This window comes from Hylobates moloch, unplaced genomic scaffold (genome assembly GCF_009828535.3).
Source record: "Hylobates moloch isolate HMO894 unplaced genomic scaffold, HMol_V3 SCAFFOLD_10, whole genome shotgun sequence".
NCBI classification, from domain to species: domain Eukaryota; kingdom Metazoa; phylum Chordata; class Mammalia; order Primates; family Hylobatidae; genus Hylobates; species Hylobates moloch.
In genome coordinates this window covers 12245909-12259366 of record NW_026652285.1, presented here as the reverse complement: position 1 = coordinate 12259366, position 13458 = coordinate 12245909, and the positions used below count along the sequence as shown (strand labels likewise).

The following is a 13458-nucleotide window of genomic DNA, read 5'->3' as shown; positions in this document are numbered from 1 at the left end:
GAATTGCTAGAACCCGAGAGGCGGAGATTGCAGTGAGCCAAGATTGGACCATTCCCCTCTAGCCCAGGTGGCAACAGCAAGACTCCATCTCAAACAACAACAACAAAAAAAGACTTCAGATGGAGTCTGTTAAATGAGTTAGAAGACTTCAGATGAAGTCTGTTAAATGACCAGTCTGGGCAACATGGTGAAATCTCATCTCTACCAAAAACTACAAAAATTAGCCAGGCATGGTGGCATGCACCCACTACTTGTGGGGGCTGAGGCACGAGAACTGCTTGAACCCAGGAGACAGAAGTTGCAGTGAGCTGAGATGACACTGCTGCACTCCAGTCTGGGTGACAGAGTGAGACCCCATCTCAAAAATATGTAAATAAATAAATAAATAATAAAATGGTCCTCAAAGGAAGAGATATACATAATCAACAGACCACTGCAAGCCACAGAAAAAATGCATTTTTCTCCAACAACAAATGAAAGAATAAAGAAAATGTGCTATTTATACACAATAAAATACTATTCAGGCATAAAAAAAATTACATTCTGTCATTTGTGGCAACATGGATGAGTTTGGAGAACATTATCTGTAGTGAAATAAGTCAGGTGTAGAACTGTAAATATCACATGTTCTCATTTATATGTAAGGGCTTAAAAGATTGAGCTTGAAGACATAGAGAGTAGAATTGTAATTATTAGAGGTTGGGAAGGAGAGGTGGGTAGAGGACAGGAAGAGATTGGTTAATGATACATAGTTACAGCTAACTAAGAGGAATAAGCTCTGGTGTTTTTTAACACTGTAGGGGGAATATGGGTTAACAATCATTTATCGCATATTTTCAAAAAGCCAGAAGAGAAGATTTTGAATGCTCATAACATATAGAAATGATAAATGTTCAAGATGATGGATATGCTAATTACCCTGATTTGATCATTACATTTTGTATATATATCATAGTATCACTCTGTACCCCAGAGATATGTAAAATTATTTCATATATCTACTAACAAAATAAAATACATTCATTAAAAACCAATTTAGGCTTAATTTAAATAAATACAAAGCACTATTCCGGATGGAATTTCAGATTCTTCAATACCTAACGATGAGGCAATTTATATTACTATAGAAATATTATTTCTGTTAGTGCTACAAGGACTCTCATCTGATCAATAAAAGGTTATTAAATAGTATAATGGATATGTATGGTCACATCAAATAGCCATCAATATGTTAGTATTTTCGTGTAATTATAGTTAAAAACAGATGTCTGCAGGATTGTGGTAGATGCCACAGAAACACATTTACAAATTACCCCTGCCAGTCTGTGCCTATGTGGATTATTAACTGGAGTGCATTCCCAGACCATTGCGCTTTCTTGAGGGACAGGCAATGAATAGCATCCCTACTGTATTCATTCACAGACATCAGTGTAACTTCTCCATCCATGATTTTTTAAAAATCTTTTTACAAGAATTGAGAGCAGAACTTCTTAATGGAACTGTCTGGTGGAATACTTATCCTATAATAATATATTTTATGGAATATCATAGAACAGTGTAACACTCTAAAGGGGTCCAAAGAATCGGATTTGAAAATAAGTCTTCCTTTTTTCTTTCCTTCTTCTTTGAACATTCAGCCCAAAATCCTGAGTGAGAAAGAATTAGAGGAAGTGTGGGAGGGCTGGAATCAGAACCCTGAGAGGCAAGTGGTCAAGTGAGACAGGAACAGCCCGGCTGGAGAGGGTCACCCAGGGGAGGAAAGTGACTGAGTGGATGGAAGTGGCTCAGGAGAGGGGAGAGTCCACAGGAGGCAGACGGTCTAGATCAGTGACCCACTGGGGAACGGAAATGATTACAATTAGGGGAACTGAGCAAATAGCAAGCATACCAAAGATAATGAAAGACAAGTTTTGCACTACAGGAGAAGAAAATTACAAATATGGAAAAAGGAAAAAACCAGAATGAAGTCTGCAGTGTTGAATTGGAATTGGGGATGCGAACTCATGGTTTTCTTTCTGTTTGTTTGTTTGTTTTTGAGACAATCTCACTCTGTCGCCAGGCTGGAGTGCAGTGGCACAATCTCGGCTCACTGCAACCTCTGCCTCCCAGGTTGAAGCAATTCTCCTGACTCAGCCTCCCAAGTAGCTGGGACTACAGGCCCGCGCCACCACGCCCAGCTAATTTTTATATTTTTAGTAGAGATGGGGTTTCACCATGTTGGCCAGGATGGTCTTGATCTCTTGACCTCTATGATCTGCCTGCCTCAGCCTCCCAAAATACTGGGATTACAGGCCTGAGCCAATGCGCCTGGCCCATGGTTTTCAATACGTAAGTATAGATAGAAAGTCAAGCAAAAATATTAATGCTGGTGGTGGGTGTGTGTAGATATATTTCCAACTCAATTTTGGTTTCTGAATACTATTATCCACTGAAAGGAACAAGGGCTCCTTAGAGAAATGAATGATTCAAAGGCTGGACAAGGAAAGTACAAGATGAGTCTGGAATATCTTAAGTGCTCCCAGAAGGCTGAGGTTATGTCAAAAAGAAGATAGAAACCAATTTGAAGGAGCTTTGTTTTATTAGACAAATCTGGGGCAATTTGGGTATCAAATAAATGATGAGAGCAACAGGTTATAACCTGTTGAATAAAATGATATTCTATGAGTTCATACTGATATAAAATAGATGAATAAATAAGTGAGGGGAAGAAAGCTTTTCCTTAGAGTATAATGCCAACTAATAAATGTAACGTGAACCGTGAATTTGGAAGATTACCATTTGACAAGCACAGTAGAAATAGATGCTAGAGACATGTTCCCATGTTTTTAAGGTATGTACATATAAAATGCTGTTGAAGTAAATGGGAGAAATGTAGTGGGAACACCAAGGAGTCAACACTTCACCAACCAATTGAAGTTAACGTCACCTGTAACGGGACAAAGCTAACTTGTGTGCCAAGTGGGAAAACATCAAATCACTTCTGTGATATCCCCCACCAAAGTGCACAGCCTGAATCTGCTCATGAGGGAACATCAGAAAGATAAACATTAAGGAACATTTTTCAAGGTGTCTTGACACCTTTGAAGGTGTCAAGGAAGCCAGGCATGGTGGCTCAAGCCTGTAATCTCAGCTACTGGGGAGATCAAGGCAGAAGGATTGCTTGAGACCAGGAGTTCAACACCACCCTGGACAACATAGTGAGATTCCATCTTTTTTAAAAAAACATGTCAAGGGTTTGAAAGTGAAGAGAAAATTAAGGAAATATTCTACATGGAAAGAGATTGGGAACACGTGATCACAAGGTATAACAAGTGATTCTTAGTTAGATGTTTCACCATTAAAGATGGTGAGGAAACTAAAATAAATGTGAGAGGTTAAGACTGGATGGAAGTACAGTGATTACTTCCTGATTTGGGTTGTGATGTGGCTACACAGGAAAGTGTTATTCGTGGGTTGTGAGCACTGAAGGATCAATGCATGTGTCTGCAGCCTGATCTTGGATGATTCAGGAAACAAAGTTTAGACTATTATCGGTTAATGGTTTACTATACTTAATAACTTGATGGCTTCTTGCTACCTTTGACATGATAGAGATGGAAGATACAGGTGACCAGACAGGATACGGGAAGCTTTGTTGTGCTCTTTTGATGAGCAAAAGTGCACTCCAGAAACTGGTCACTCATCTACTGTTATCATTCTGGTCCAAGCCACCAGGCTTTTGCTTGAATAACTTTTGCTTGAATTATTATAATATCTTCCTAAAATTTCTTCTTCTGATGTCTCCTCATCCAATTTTCTTCCCTCTTCACAGTATATTTCCAATAGCGTCGGCAGTAGAATCAAAACAGAACAGAGACTGGGACTTGTTTGTTCAAAACGGGGGTGGGGTGTTATGACCCACAGCCTGCTCTAGCACAGTCACTTGGTTAGTGTGGGGGGTGGGGCAGGTTATTCAGAGAAAGTGGGGATCGTGGTGCTAACAGAGCTGCCAGGAGAACTGGGACCCACTCAGACCTGTGCCTGCCTGTGAGTTCTGATGGTCTATACTTTCACATACATTATTTCTTTATCCCTCACAACACACCAAAAAGGTAAACATTATTACCCCCATTTTACAGTTGAGAAACTAAGGCACAGAGAGGCTAGGTAGTATATGATGGTCACACAGGATTTAAGGCTAAACTCATGAGTTTTGGGCTCTATTTCTATGTCTGTTTCATTCCCATTCTCCTGTACTCACTAAACACCAAGGGGTATGACAACCCCTACCCCTGCTTTCCCTCCACTCCCCCAAAGTTCCCATTTGGCCAGCCCTGTGAGAGAAGCCAGCCCCAGCCTCTCTTCCCTCTCCCTCGGTTCTGCAGGGCCGTCCTCGCCTGCTGGGAAGGGTTAACAAGGAGTGTTTGTAGCAGCCGCTGTCTCCAAGGAGAGGGGAGAAAAGCAGAGTGGGGAGGCCGGCAGCCACACCAGGCTCTGTGGCCGCAGCCAGCAGAAGGTAGGAGGCAGCCAGCTTGATCTCTCCAGCCCTGGGGAAAGAGAGGAGTGTCCTCACCTCCACCCGGCCTGAGAGGGGTGAACTCTGAGTGGACTGGGCAGCCTGAGAGCAAGGTCGCTGCAGGGCCACCAGGGAAAGCTCTGGCAAAGACTGAGGAATGTGGGGGAGCAGGGGCTGGGCCTGGCCTGGCGGCTGAAGCCAGTGGCAAGTAGCAGCGCTGGAGGTCCTGGGCTCTCAGCGAGTACACGGGAACCTCGGAATCAGGGAGAACCCAGCCGAGATCCAGCAGCGGCGGGAGGAAAGAGGAGGCAGTGGGAGAGGGGAGGTGCCCACCTCCTCCCCTGCTGGGGTCTAGCCATGTCCCAGCCTGCGGGAGGCAGGAGGAAGCCCAGGACCCTAGGGCCACCTGTGTGCAGTATCCGGCCTTTCAAGTCAAGTGAGCAGTACCTGGAGGCCATGAAGGAAGACCTGGCTGACTGGCTTCGCGACCTCTATGGGCTGGACATCGACGCGGCCAACTTCCTGCAGGTGCTGGAAACGGGCCTGGTGCTGTGCCGACATGCCAACGTTGTCACTGACGCTGCCCTGGCCTTCCTGGCTGAGGCACCTGCCCAAGCTCAGAAGATTCCCATGCCCCGGGTCGGGGTCTCCTGCAATGGGGCCGCCCAGCCAGGTACCTTCCAGGCCAGGGACAATGTCTCCAACTTCATCCAGTGGTGTCGAAAGGAGATGGGCATCCAAGGTAACCACGCTGCACCCTCATCCCCATCCCAGATGCTTATCTTGGGGGTATTGGTCCTTTCTCAAATGCACAGGCTAGCTCTGGGGGGCAGGAGCCTGGATCCTCATTCTAGATTTGCCTTGAACCAGCTCTTTTTCATGCCTCAGTTTCCCCACCTCATAGTAAATCCTCAATAAATAAATATATTGATGACCAATAAATGTTTGTTGATGGTTAGTTCAATAAGCATATATCAAGCACCTCTTCTGTGCTGAGCACTTTGCTGGGCACCAAGGACAGACAGGAAAGAGACCCAGCGCCCAACAAATTCATGGTCTAGCAAGAGAGGCAGAAGGCTGGGTGCAGTGGCTCAAGCCTGTAATCCCAACACTTTGGGAGGCTGAGGCGGGTGGATCACCTGAGGTCAGGAGTTCAAGACCAGCCCGGCCTAACATAGCAAAACCCTGTCTCTACTAAAAATACAAAAATTAGCTGGGCATAATGGCAGGCTGAGATAGGAGAATTGCCTGAACCCAGGAGGCAGAGGTTGCAGTGAGCTGAGATGGCGCCACTGCACTCCAACCTGGGTGACAGAGTGAGAGCCTGTCTCAAAAAAAAAAGAGAGAGGTAGAGGGATAGATATGTAAATTATAGCCTACTATGGCAAAGGCTTGACATAGAGGTGTAGTGCTGGGAGCCAGGGGAGGAAATAGCAGCCTGATTAGGTGGAATGGGGTCAAGAAAGTTTGCATCATAAAGGAAGGGGATTTGGCCTGAGTCTTTTTTTTTTTGAAACTGAGTCTCGCTCTATCACCCAGGCTGGAGTACAGTGGTTTGTTTTTTTGTTTGTTTGTTTGTTTGTTTGAGACGGAGTCACGCTCTGTGGCCCAGGCTGGAGTGCAGTGGCACCATCTCGGCTCACTGCAAGCTCCGCCTCCCAGGTTCAGGCCATTCTCCTGCCTCAGCCTCCCGAGTAGCTGGGACTACAGGTGCCCGCCACCACGCCCAGTTAATTTTTTGTATTTTTAGTAGAGACGGGGTTTCACTGTGTTAGCCAGGATGATCTCGATCTCCTGACCTCGTGATCCACCCGCCTCGGCCTCCCAAAGTGCTGGGATTACAGGCGTGAACCACCGCTCCTGGGCTGGAGTACAGTGGTTTGATCTTGGCTCACTGCAACCTTCACCTCCCAGGTTCAAGTGATTATATGTGCCTCATCTCCTGAGTAGCTGGAATTACAGGCGCCCACCACCAAGCCCGGCTAATTTTTGTATTTTTAGTAGAAATGGGGTTTCACCATGTTGGCCAGGCTGGTCTTGAACTCCTGACCTCAAGTGATCCGCCCGCCTTGGCTTCCCAAAGTGCCGAGATTGCAGGTGTGAGCCACCACACCCAGCTGGCCTGAGTCTTGAGGGATAAATAGAAGTTTGTGGGAAGGAAATTCTAAGCAGGGGGGATGACAGGGGCAAAGGCACAGAAAAAGCACGGTGTGTGAATGACTAGGGAGAACCTGGTGGTGAGGGCACAGGGTTAGGATGAGGACAGAACATGGGAGGAGACAGATGGGATGACGCCAGGGAGGGGCCCCATCATGCTGGGGCTTGTAGGGCTCAGGGAGTGACATGTCAGGATCCTTCATCTCCTTGGCCTTGAAACCAGAAATGGGATGAGACTGGATGTTGCGCCATTCTCCAGGCCAAAGGTGGCAGGGGTGAGACTGGGAAAAGTGTCAGGCCTGGGCTACTGGCTGGTGGCCGGGCACTGAGGAGCAGAATTGGAAGGTTAATAGAAGCTAGTGCCTTAAGTAATGCCTGCATGTGCCGGACATTGTGAATGGTTAACAACTATTAGCATATCCAATCTTCACAACAACCCCACGAAATAGACTACATCCCCATTTTACAGAAGAGGAAACTGAGGCTCAGGGTCTAGCTCAAGGTCATGCGGCTGGTAATGAGTCAGGACGCCAGCCTTAGTGATTGGCTCCAGAGCATGTCCTCAGCATGCCTGGTTGGGCCTGGGTGGGAGCTGAGTTTGAGATGCTTGGCGGAGATCGGAGGGGAAGAGGTGTGGCTGGAAAGTGGAACAAACAGCTTCCTGCTCCTGGACCCATCCAGGTAAGCTGAGTGGGGAGAGGGGAAGGTGGAGTTCATCCTTCTCTCATCCACACTCACAGCCAGTCTCCAGGTCCCTTTGCTTTGCTGTCACCGCTTCCCACCCGCAGCCTCTCCTGTGAGATGGGCCGCGTGTCTGTACCCAGCACCTGAGCAATTCCGCCCAGACCCCTCCTAGGCAGCTGACTTGACCCCAAGATTCTGAGACCCAAACCACTCCCCATGTCTGCTGCCCCAGACCGGGGATGACCCCAGGGCTTTCCTCCCCGCTCGCCCCTGCCCCGGAGGCTCAGGTCCTCTGGGGGCTCACGCTGCCTCTGCCCTTTTCTCCCCGCCTCCACTCCAGAGGTGCTGATGTTCGAGACGGAGGACTTGGTGCTGCGCAAGAACGTGAAGAACGTGGTGCTGTGCTTGCTGGAGCTGGGCCGCCGGGCGTGGCGCTTTGGCGTTGCGGCGCCCACACTCGTGCAGCTGGAGGAGGAGATCGAGGAGGAGGTGCGGCGGGAGCTGGCCCTGCCCCCGCCCGACCCCTCGCCGCCAGCGCCCCCCAGGCGCCAGCCCTGCCACTTCCGCAACCTGGACCAGATGGTGAGGGGCTCTGCACACGCCCTCAGGGCCCCCTTCCCTTTGTCCTTCGTGCTCCTCTCCCCAGTCCCACTCCAGCCCCCTCTAACTCACTCCCTTCTTGAGCTCCACTGTCCACCCTGACCCGAATTCACTGTGTGGCTTTAAGGCACGGTCCCACTCTGAGCCTCAACCCTAACCACGCGTAGTAACTAATGACCATGTCGTTTCTCAGGCGTTCTTACCAACCCAGCACTGGATGCCCCTCTCATTTAACCCCTGCTGGGACAGTTTTCAAGAACACCGACTGTGGCACTCTCCGAGACACCCTGGTTCAAGTCTTAGTTCCACTGCTTTGCAGCTGTGTGACTTTGGGCAAATTATTTAACCTGTGTCTGGCTTCCCTTATCTGCAGCATGGGGACAGTAACAGCACCTACCTTCTATGAATGCTGTGATCATTAAATGAGCCAGCACATACAAAGTGTTTGGAACAGGGTCTGCACAGAGGGCCACTTCACAGCAATTAGTTCTGTGTGGTTAACCCCTGGGGAAAATGGAGCTCAGGCAGGTTTCTTAATGAAAAGCCTATGATGCGGTGGATACAGGGCACTGACCTGAGCCTGTCAGATCCCACAGTCCCTCTGTGACACTCCGCCACTTCCATCAGCTCTGGACCTCATGGTAGGTGGTAGGTCCATGGGTGACCACCCAGGTCTTGTTCTCACTGGGTCATTTACAGCCTTAGCTACTCCCTCCTTGCTTCTCATTCCCCAGCCCTGACCTCAGCAGAAACCTCAGGGGTGACCTGGGGGCAGGTAGGCCCCCCATTTTGACCCAGAGTGGGCAAAGGAGAGGGCTGAGTTCACCACCCGCCTGCAGGTGCAGAATCTTGTGAGCCACTGCACGTGCCCAGTGCAGTTCTCCATGGTCAAAGTGTCTGAGGGGAAGTACCGCGTGGGCGACTCCAACACCCTCATCTTCATCCGGGTAAGTCCAGGCTGGGGGCCGGGGGACCCCCAGAATAGGGTTTCTTGCCCAGGCTTGGGACAATGAGAGTAAGTCTCCCAGAATATGGGACCTTGCCCAGGCTTGGAACAATGACACCTCCCAGAATATGGGACTTTGCCCAGGCTTGAGGACAATGACAGTAAGTCATCATTCACCCCAAGCCATCAGGCCTTGGAGGTCTCCTTCTCTCCCTGGGAGAATTCCAGGAGATCCCTGGCAAAGGTGGCAAGCCTATCTCCTCCTCCCATCAGGGCAGCCAGAGCCACCACCCTCCCTCTCCTCCCCCGCAGCCTAGTCTAGAGCATGTTCTCAGGCAGAGTGGGGTATGGAGAAGGGTGCCCACACTTTTCCATTCCACTCCACCCACAGACTTGATTAGAGGAAGTGGCTTGAGAATCCCGAGTTTGGTTGCAGTGCATGGCCCCAGTTCCACCCCTACCACTTGCCTGGGGGTACATTCAGCAGAGTGAGTAGCAGCACAGGTCTGAAAATGTGCCTCCTACCCCAATACCTGGCTGTGCCTCACCAGAAATGGTCTGTACCCATGTGAGTGGCCAGCAGCTCGGGGCATGGCCTCGCCCTTTCCCAGGCCACACCTGGGAGCAGAGCCAGCTCTCTGGGCCCTCCCCTAGACCTGAGGCAATAGCTCTGTGATGCAGGTAGGGGCAAGAACTTGTGGCCCCACTTTCCAACACAGGAAGCTGAAGCTTGAAGAGACATGTGACTGGCCCGAGGGTGGAGTGGGACCAGGACTCCCATGGGCTCCCCACACAGGCCACAGGGGCAAAGCCAGTGGCATTAGGGCCCTGTTTTGGGTACAGGCATGTACAGATGCAAAACCGTTTATAGCAAAAGGAGAGCTCTGGGGGCAGGCTATACAATGCCTTTGGGATCCCTTAACCAGTTGTGGGACAGCTTTCAGCCTGGCTCCCACCTTGACCGCCTGTGTTATCTGATGCCAGTCATGGAGGAGGAGATTCGGGCTGCCTTTTTACAGCACACACATACATCTACGTGTGGATGAGTACATGGATGAGAGCATCCCTGAGTGGGTGCCGGAAGCCCACAAGCTGGCCCAGGAAGAGGGGCTGCCCTCCACCCCGCCCTTAACCTCACCCTTGCCCCCTCAGATCCTCCGGAACCATGTGATGGTACGTGTAGGGGGCGGCTGGGACACGCTGGGCCATTATCTGGACAAACATGACCCCTGCCGCTGCACATCCCTCTGTGAGTCCCCTGAGGGTCCTCTCCCTGTGGGGCTGGTTGAAGAGGCGTAGCTCTGGGTTGGGAGGCTGGAGGCAGAGGTGGGAGGTATGTCTGATCTCCAGGGGGAAGAGGTATGTGGGGGAGGCTGGAAGGAGGAAGGCAGTAGTTGGGCACAGTACAGTACTAAATGTCGCCACAAGATGGTGTGCAACACATGCAGAAGCAGCATTTGGCCACGGTGCATTTTAGCAGAGCTTAGGTCTGGCTCTGAGATCCACAGTGTTGGCACCAAGTGTGACTTGGAAGGTCTTTAATTCTTCCATAATCTCCATCAACGTCTCCAGCCACTCCAAATAAGCACATGCTCTAAGGGAAAGTTGTGTACCTGCACTACAAACATAGCTTTAAATAAATCCCCCAGCTGGGTCCCATAAGCCCCTCCTGTAAAGAAACTCCGGTGTTGCCACTGTAGGTCCCACTGTTTTTAATGTGGGGTGCAGGGCATGGGACCACTGGGGGAGGAACGATGGGCCCCATCGGCAGGAATTGAACCCTTCTCTCCTCTCCTTTCTCCGGGGGACTGTTGGTAGCACACAAGCCAGGCAGCTTCCTGAAGCCCCCGGCCCCACCAGTGCAGCATGAAGTAAGGGTACAGGATGGACCCTCACAGACCCGGCCTACAATGACCATCAGCCGCTCACAGAGCCCGCCACCCCCTGTGGACTGGAAGACATATACCTCTTCAGGCCGAAGGCTGACGCCCCCCATCCCATCCTCCCCCAGACCCCGCAGGGAACGGGGAGCAGGGACGGGGGCCTCCAGAGAGACGGCACCATTCCTGAGGTATGGGGAAGAGATAGGGAAGGGGCTCTTTTTCCTTTGGAGTTCACATCCTCAGAGGCCACCACACTCCAAGATAAAAGGAGCAGATCCTCGGCAGTGCCTCTACCCTGAGACCACAGGTTTTGGAACCAGAAGCACACCCAGTACCTTTGGGATAATGTGGTTACTTCTTATGCCTTCCCATTTCACAGATGAGGAGGCTGAAGCTCAGAAATGGAACAGACTTACTCAAGGTTTCCTACCATTTCATGGTAGAGCAGAGACTAAGACAGAGACTGTGCATTCCCCTCTGTCTCTCCACTGCCCTGCAACTGGTCTGAGGCCATCCCTCGAAGGATCTGAAGTCACCTCAGGCCAGGATCAGGCTTCCTTCTATCTGCTACACAGGGAACAAGGGCAAATAGACTTAGGCGGTGACTGCCATAAGGAGGATTTCTGGGCAGTCACGGAGGAGAGGAAGCATAAGTTTCATTCAGCGTGAAGTCTAGCCCCTTGGGTGTTCTCACTGGGGAAAGACTGTCACTTCCCAAAGCCAGGGACCACACTAGATGACCCTGCCGGCCTGATGAGTCTCCCTTTGCAGCCTTGTGATTCTCCCTTTCAGGTGCCAGGAGAGGTCTCTCATCCCATCTTGGAGGCAGTCGACAGCTGGGGACAGCCCACCCAGCCCCCAGTCCTCATCTACCCAAAAGGGCCGAGACCCACAGTGTACCTTGTCAGCAAAGAGGGAGGAGAGATACCCCCCTGAACTCCCCAGGGGAAGGATTCCCACATCTTGGGTTCATGAAGAAACAGACAGCTGGGGAACCGATGCCAGGAACCCCACCGCCCAAAGACTCCGAGCCATTGAGGCCACCACCGAAGGGGTATCAGCAAGAGGACCATCTCCCCTGCCTCGTTCCTGTAGCCCAGCCGAGTGCCTGGGCCTCAGGCTGCCACTCCGGGATGAGGCCAAGGGTGCGTTCTTCCAGTTCAGGAAGCCAGAGTCTGTCCGCTCTCCAACCCCTGTCCAAGGCCTAACCAAGATCCCCATCCGGCTGCCCCCTGCTCGCCCCCTGACCCCAGGAAGGAGCTTTCCTGGTGCTGCAAGTAGAAGTCCCAGGACAGAACTTGGGAGAGACCCCATCCCACTAAGGGCCGTCACTGTGGACCTGGCTGGGTCCACACAAGGGGACTGCTCTGTGGAAGTGAGGCAGGAGGACCAGCAGCTGGACATCCAGGTCATGGCAGAGGTCAGAGAGTCCTGGGACCTGGGCCCACAGGAGCAAGAGGGGCGGTACACACCTCTGCCCCTGGGCAGGAACAAGGAGCAAGCCATCTACTGTAGCCTTGAAGAGGAGATTTGGGGCAGCATGAAGCTGCTAGAAGTCAGGAGTGCCTGTCCGCAGGGCACAAGGTCTGGGGTCATCCCTCGCAGTGGGGTCTACGTCCCCAGCCTGGTTGGGCAGTGGCCTGAGCCTGGGGGTCCTTATGACAAAGTCATCCAAGAACTGGCTCAGGGCCCCCCACCCCTCCTTAAAGTGGACCTGGAAGCCTGGAAGGCAGCCCCGACTGGCTCCCCTAAGCCAGCTGTTACCCCAGGGCCGGGAAGCCTCAAAGGGAAGTTGGGAGCCAGACAGAGTGGGCCCAGGACAAAGGCAAGCCTGAGTGCCAAGGGCACCCACATGAGGAAGGTCCCATCTCAGGGAGGGCAGGACTGCTCGGCTCCTACTGCATCTGCCAGCCCGGAGGCCCCCACACCTTCGCCCTTGGACCCCAACTCTGACAAAGCCAAGGCATGTCTGAGCAAGGGCAGGAGAACTCTCCGGAAGCCCAAGAGGGTCCCGTCCATCTACAAGCTGAAGCTGAGACCCAGGATTCGGCCCCGGAGAGACCACAGGCCTGAGAAGCAGCCTTCACGAATCCCCAAGCCACTGGCCTATGTCTTCCTGGGTCCAGCCAGGCCGCCCCCCAGGGACAGGCTGTTGAGAGCTGTGCTGGGCAGCAAGGGAGGGGAGGCATCTCGGGTGGATGGAGCTTCAGTAGGTGAGGAGGGGGAGGAAGGAAAGGAGGAGAAAGAGCCAGCTGCTCCATTGGAGAGCAGCCCCCAACCTCCAGAGGGCCTGCGACCTCACCTGCTTGATCAAGCTCCACTTCCACCTGAGGAGGAGTCCTGGGTCTGAGGCACATGAACGTGTTGGGTAGGAGGGAAGCAAAAAGGAAGGCCACGTATACACTGGATTCACAGCTGCGGGAACAGAAGGGATGTTCCCTCACCTCCACACAGGGCCTTGGGCAGGAGTGGGTCAGAAGACAAATACAGACTCCATCTGCTCATCTGAGCAAAGGGGCAACCCACTGCTCTCACTCCAACTCCAGAGGTAGGCCAGGGGCAGTGGGACCATCCTATATCTCATTACTCTCCCCTAGAACAGCTCACCACACTCCTGGCCTCTGGCCCCCAGCCATGCCTACCTGTTTCCATAACTCCCATTAGTTATTAAACACATGTGATTCTGCCCTTGA

At 51.6% G+C, this 13458-nt stretch overlaps 1 protein-coding gene across 1 annotated transcript; it reads left to right on the top strand.

The window, feature by feature from the left end:
• The first annotated feature begins 4463 nt into the window (after nt 1-4463).
• On the top strand, nt 4464-13458 carry GAS2L2 (growth arrest specific 2 like 2). The gene is made up of 6 exons (XM_032163005.1): nt 4464-5237; nt 7677-7918; nt 8776-8883; nt 10035-10131; nt 10701-10953; nt 11558-13458. The coding sequence occupies exons 1-6, from the start codon at nt 4853-4855 to the stop codon at nt 13113-13115; spliced, it is 2643 nt and encodes an 880-aa protein (XP_032018896.1). The 5' UTR covers nt 4464-4852; the 3' UTR covers nt 13116-13458.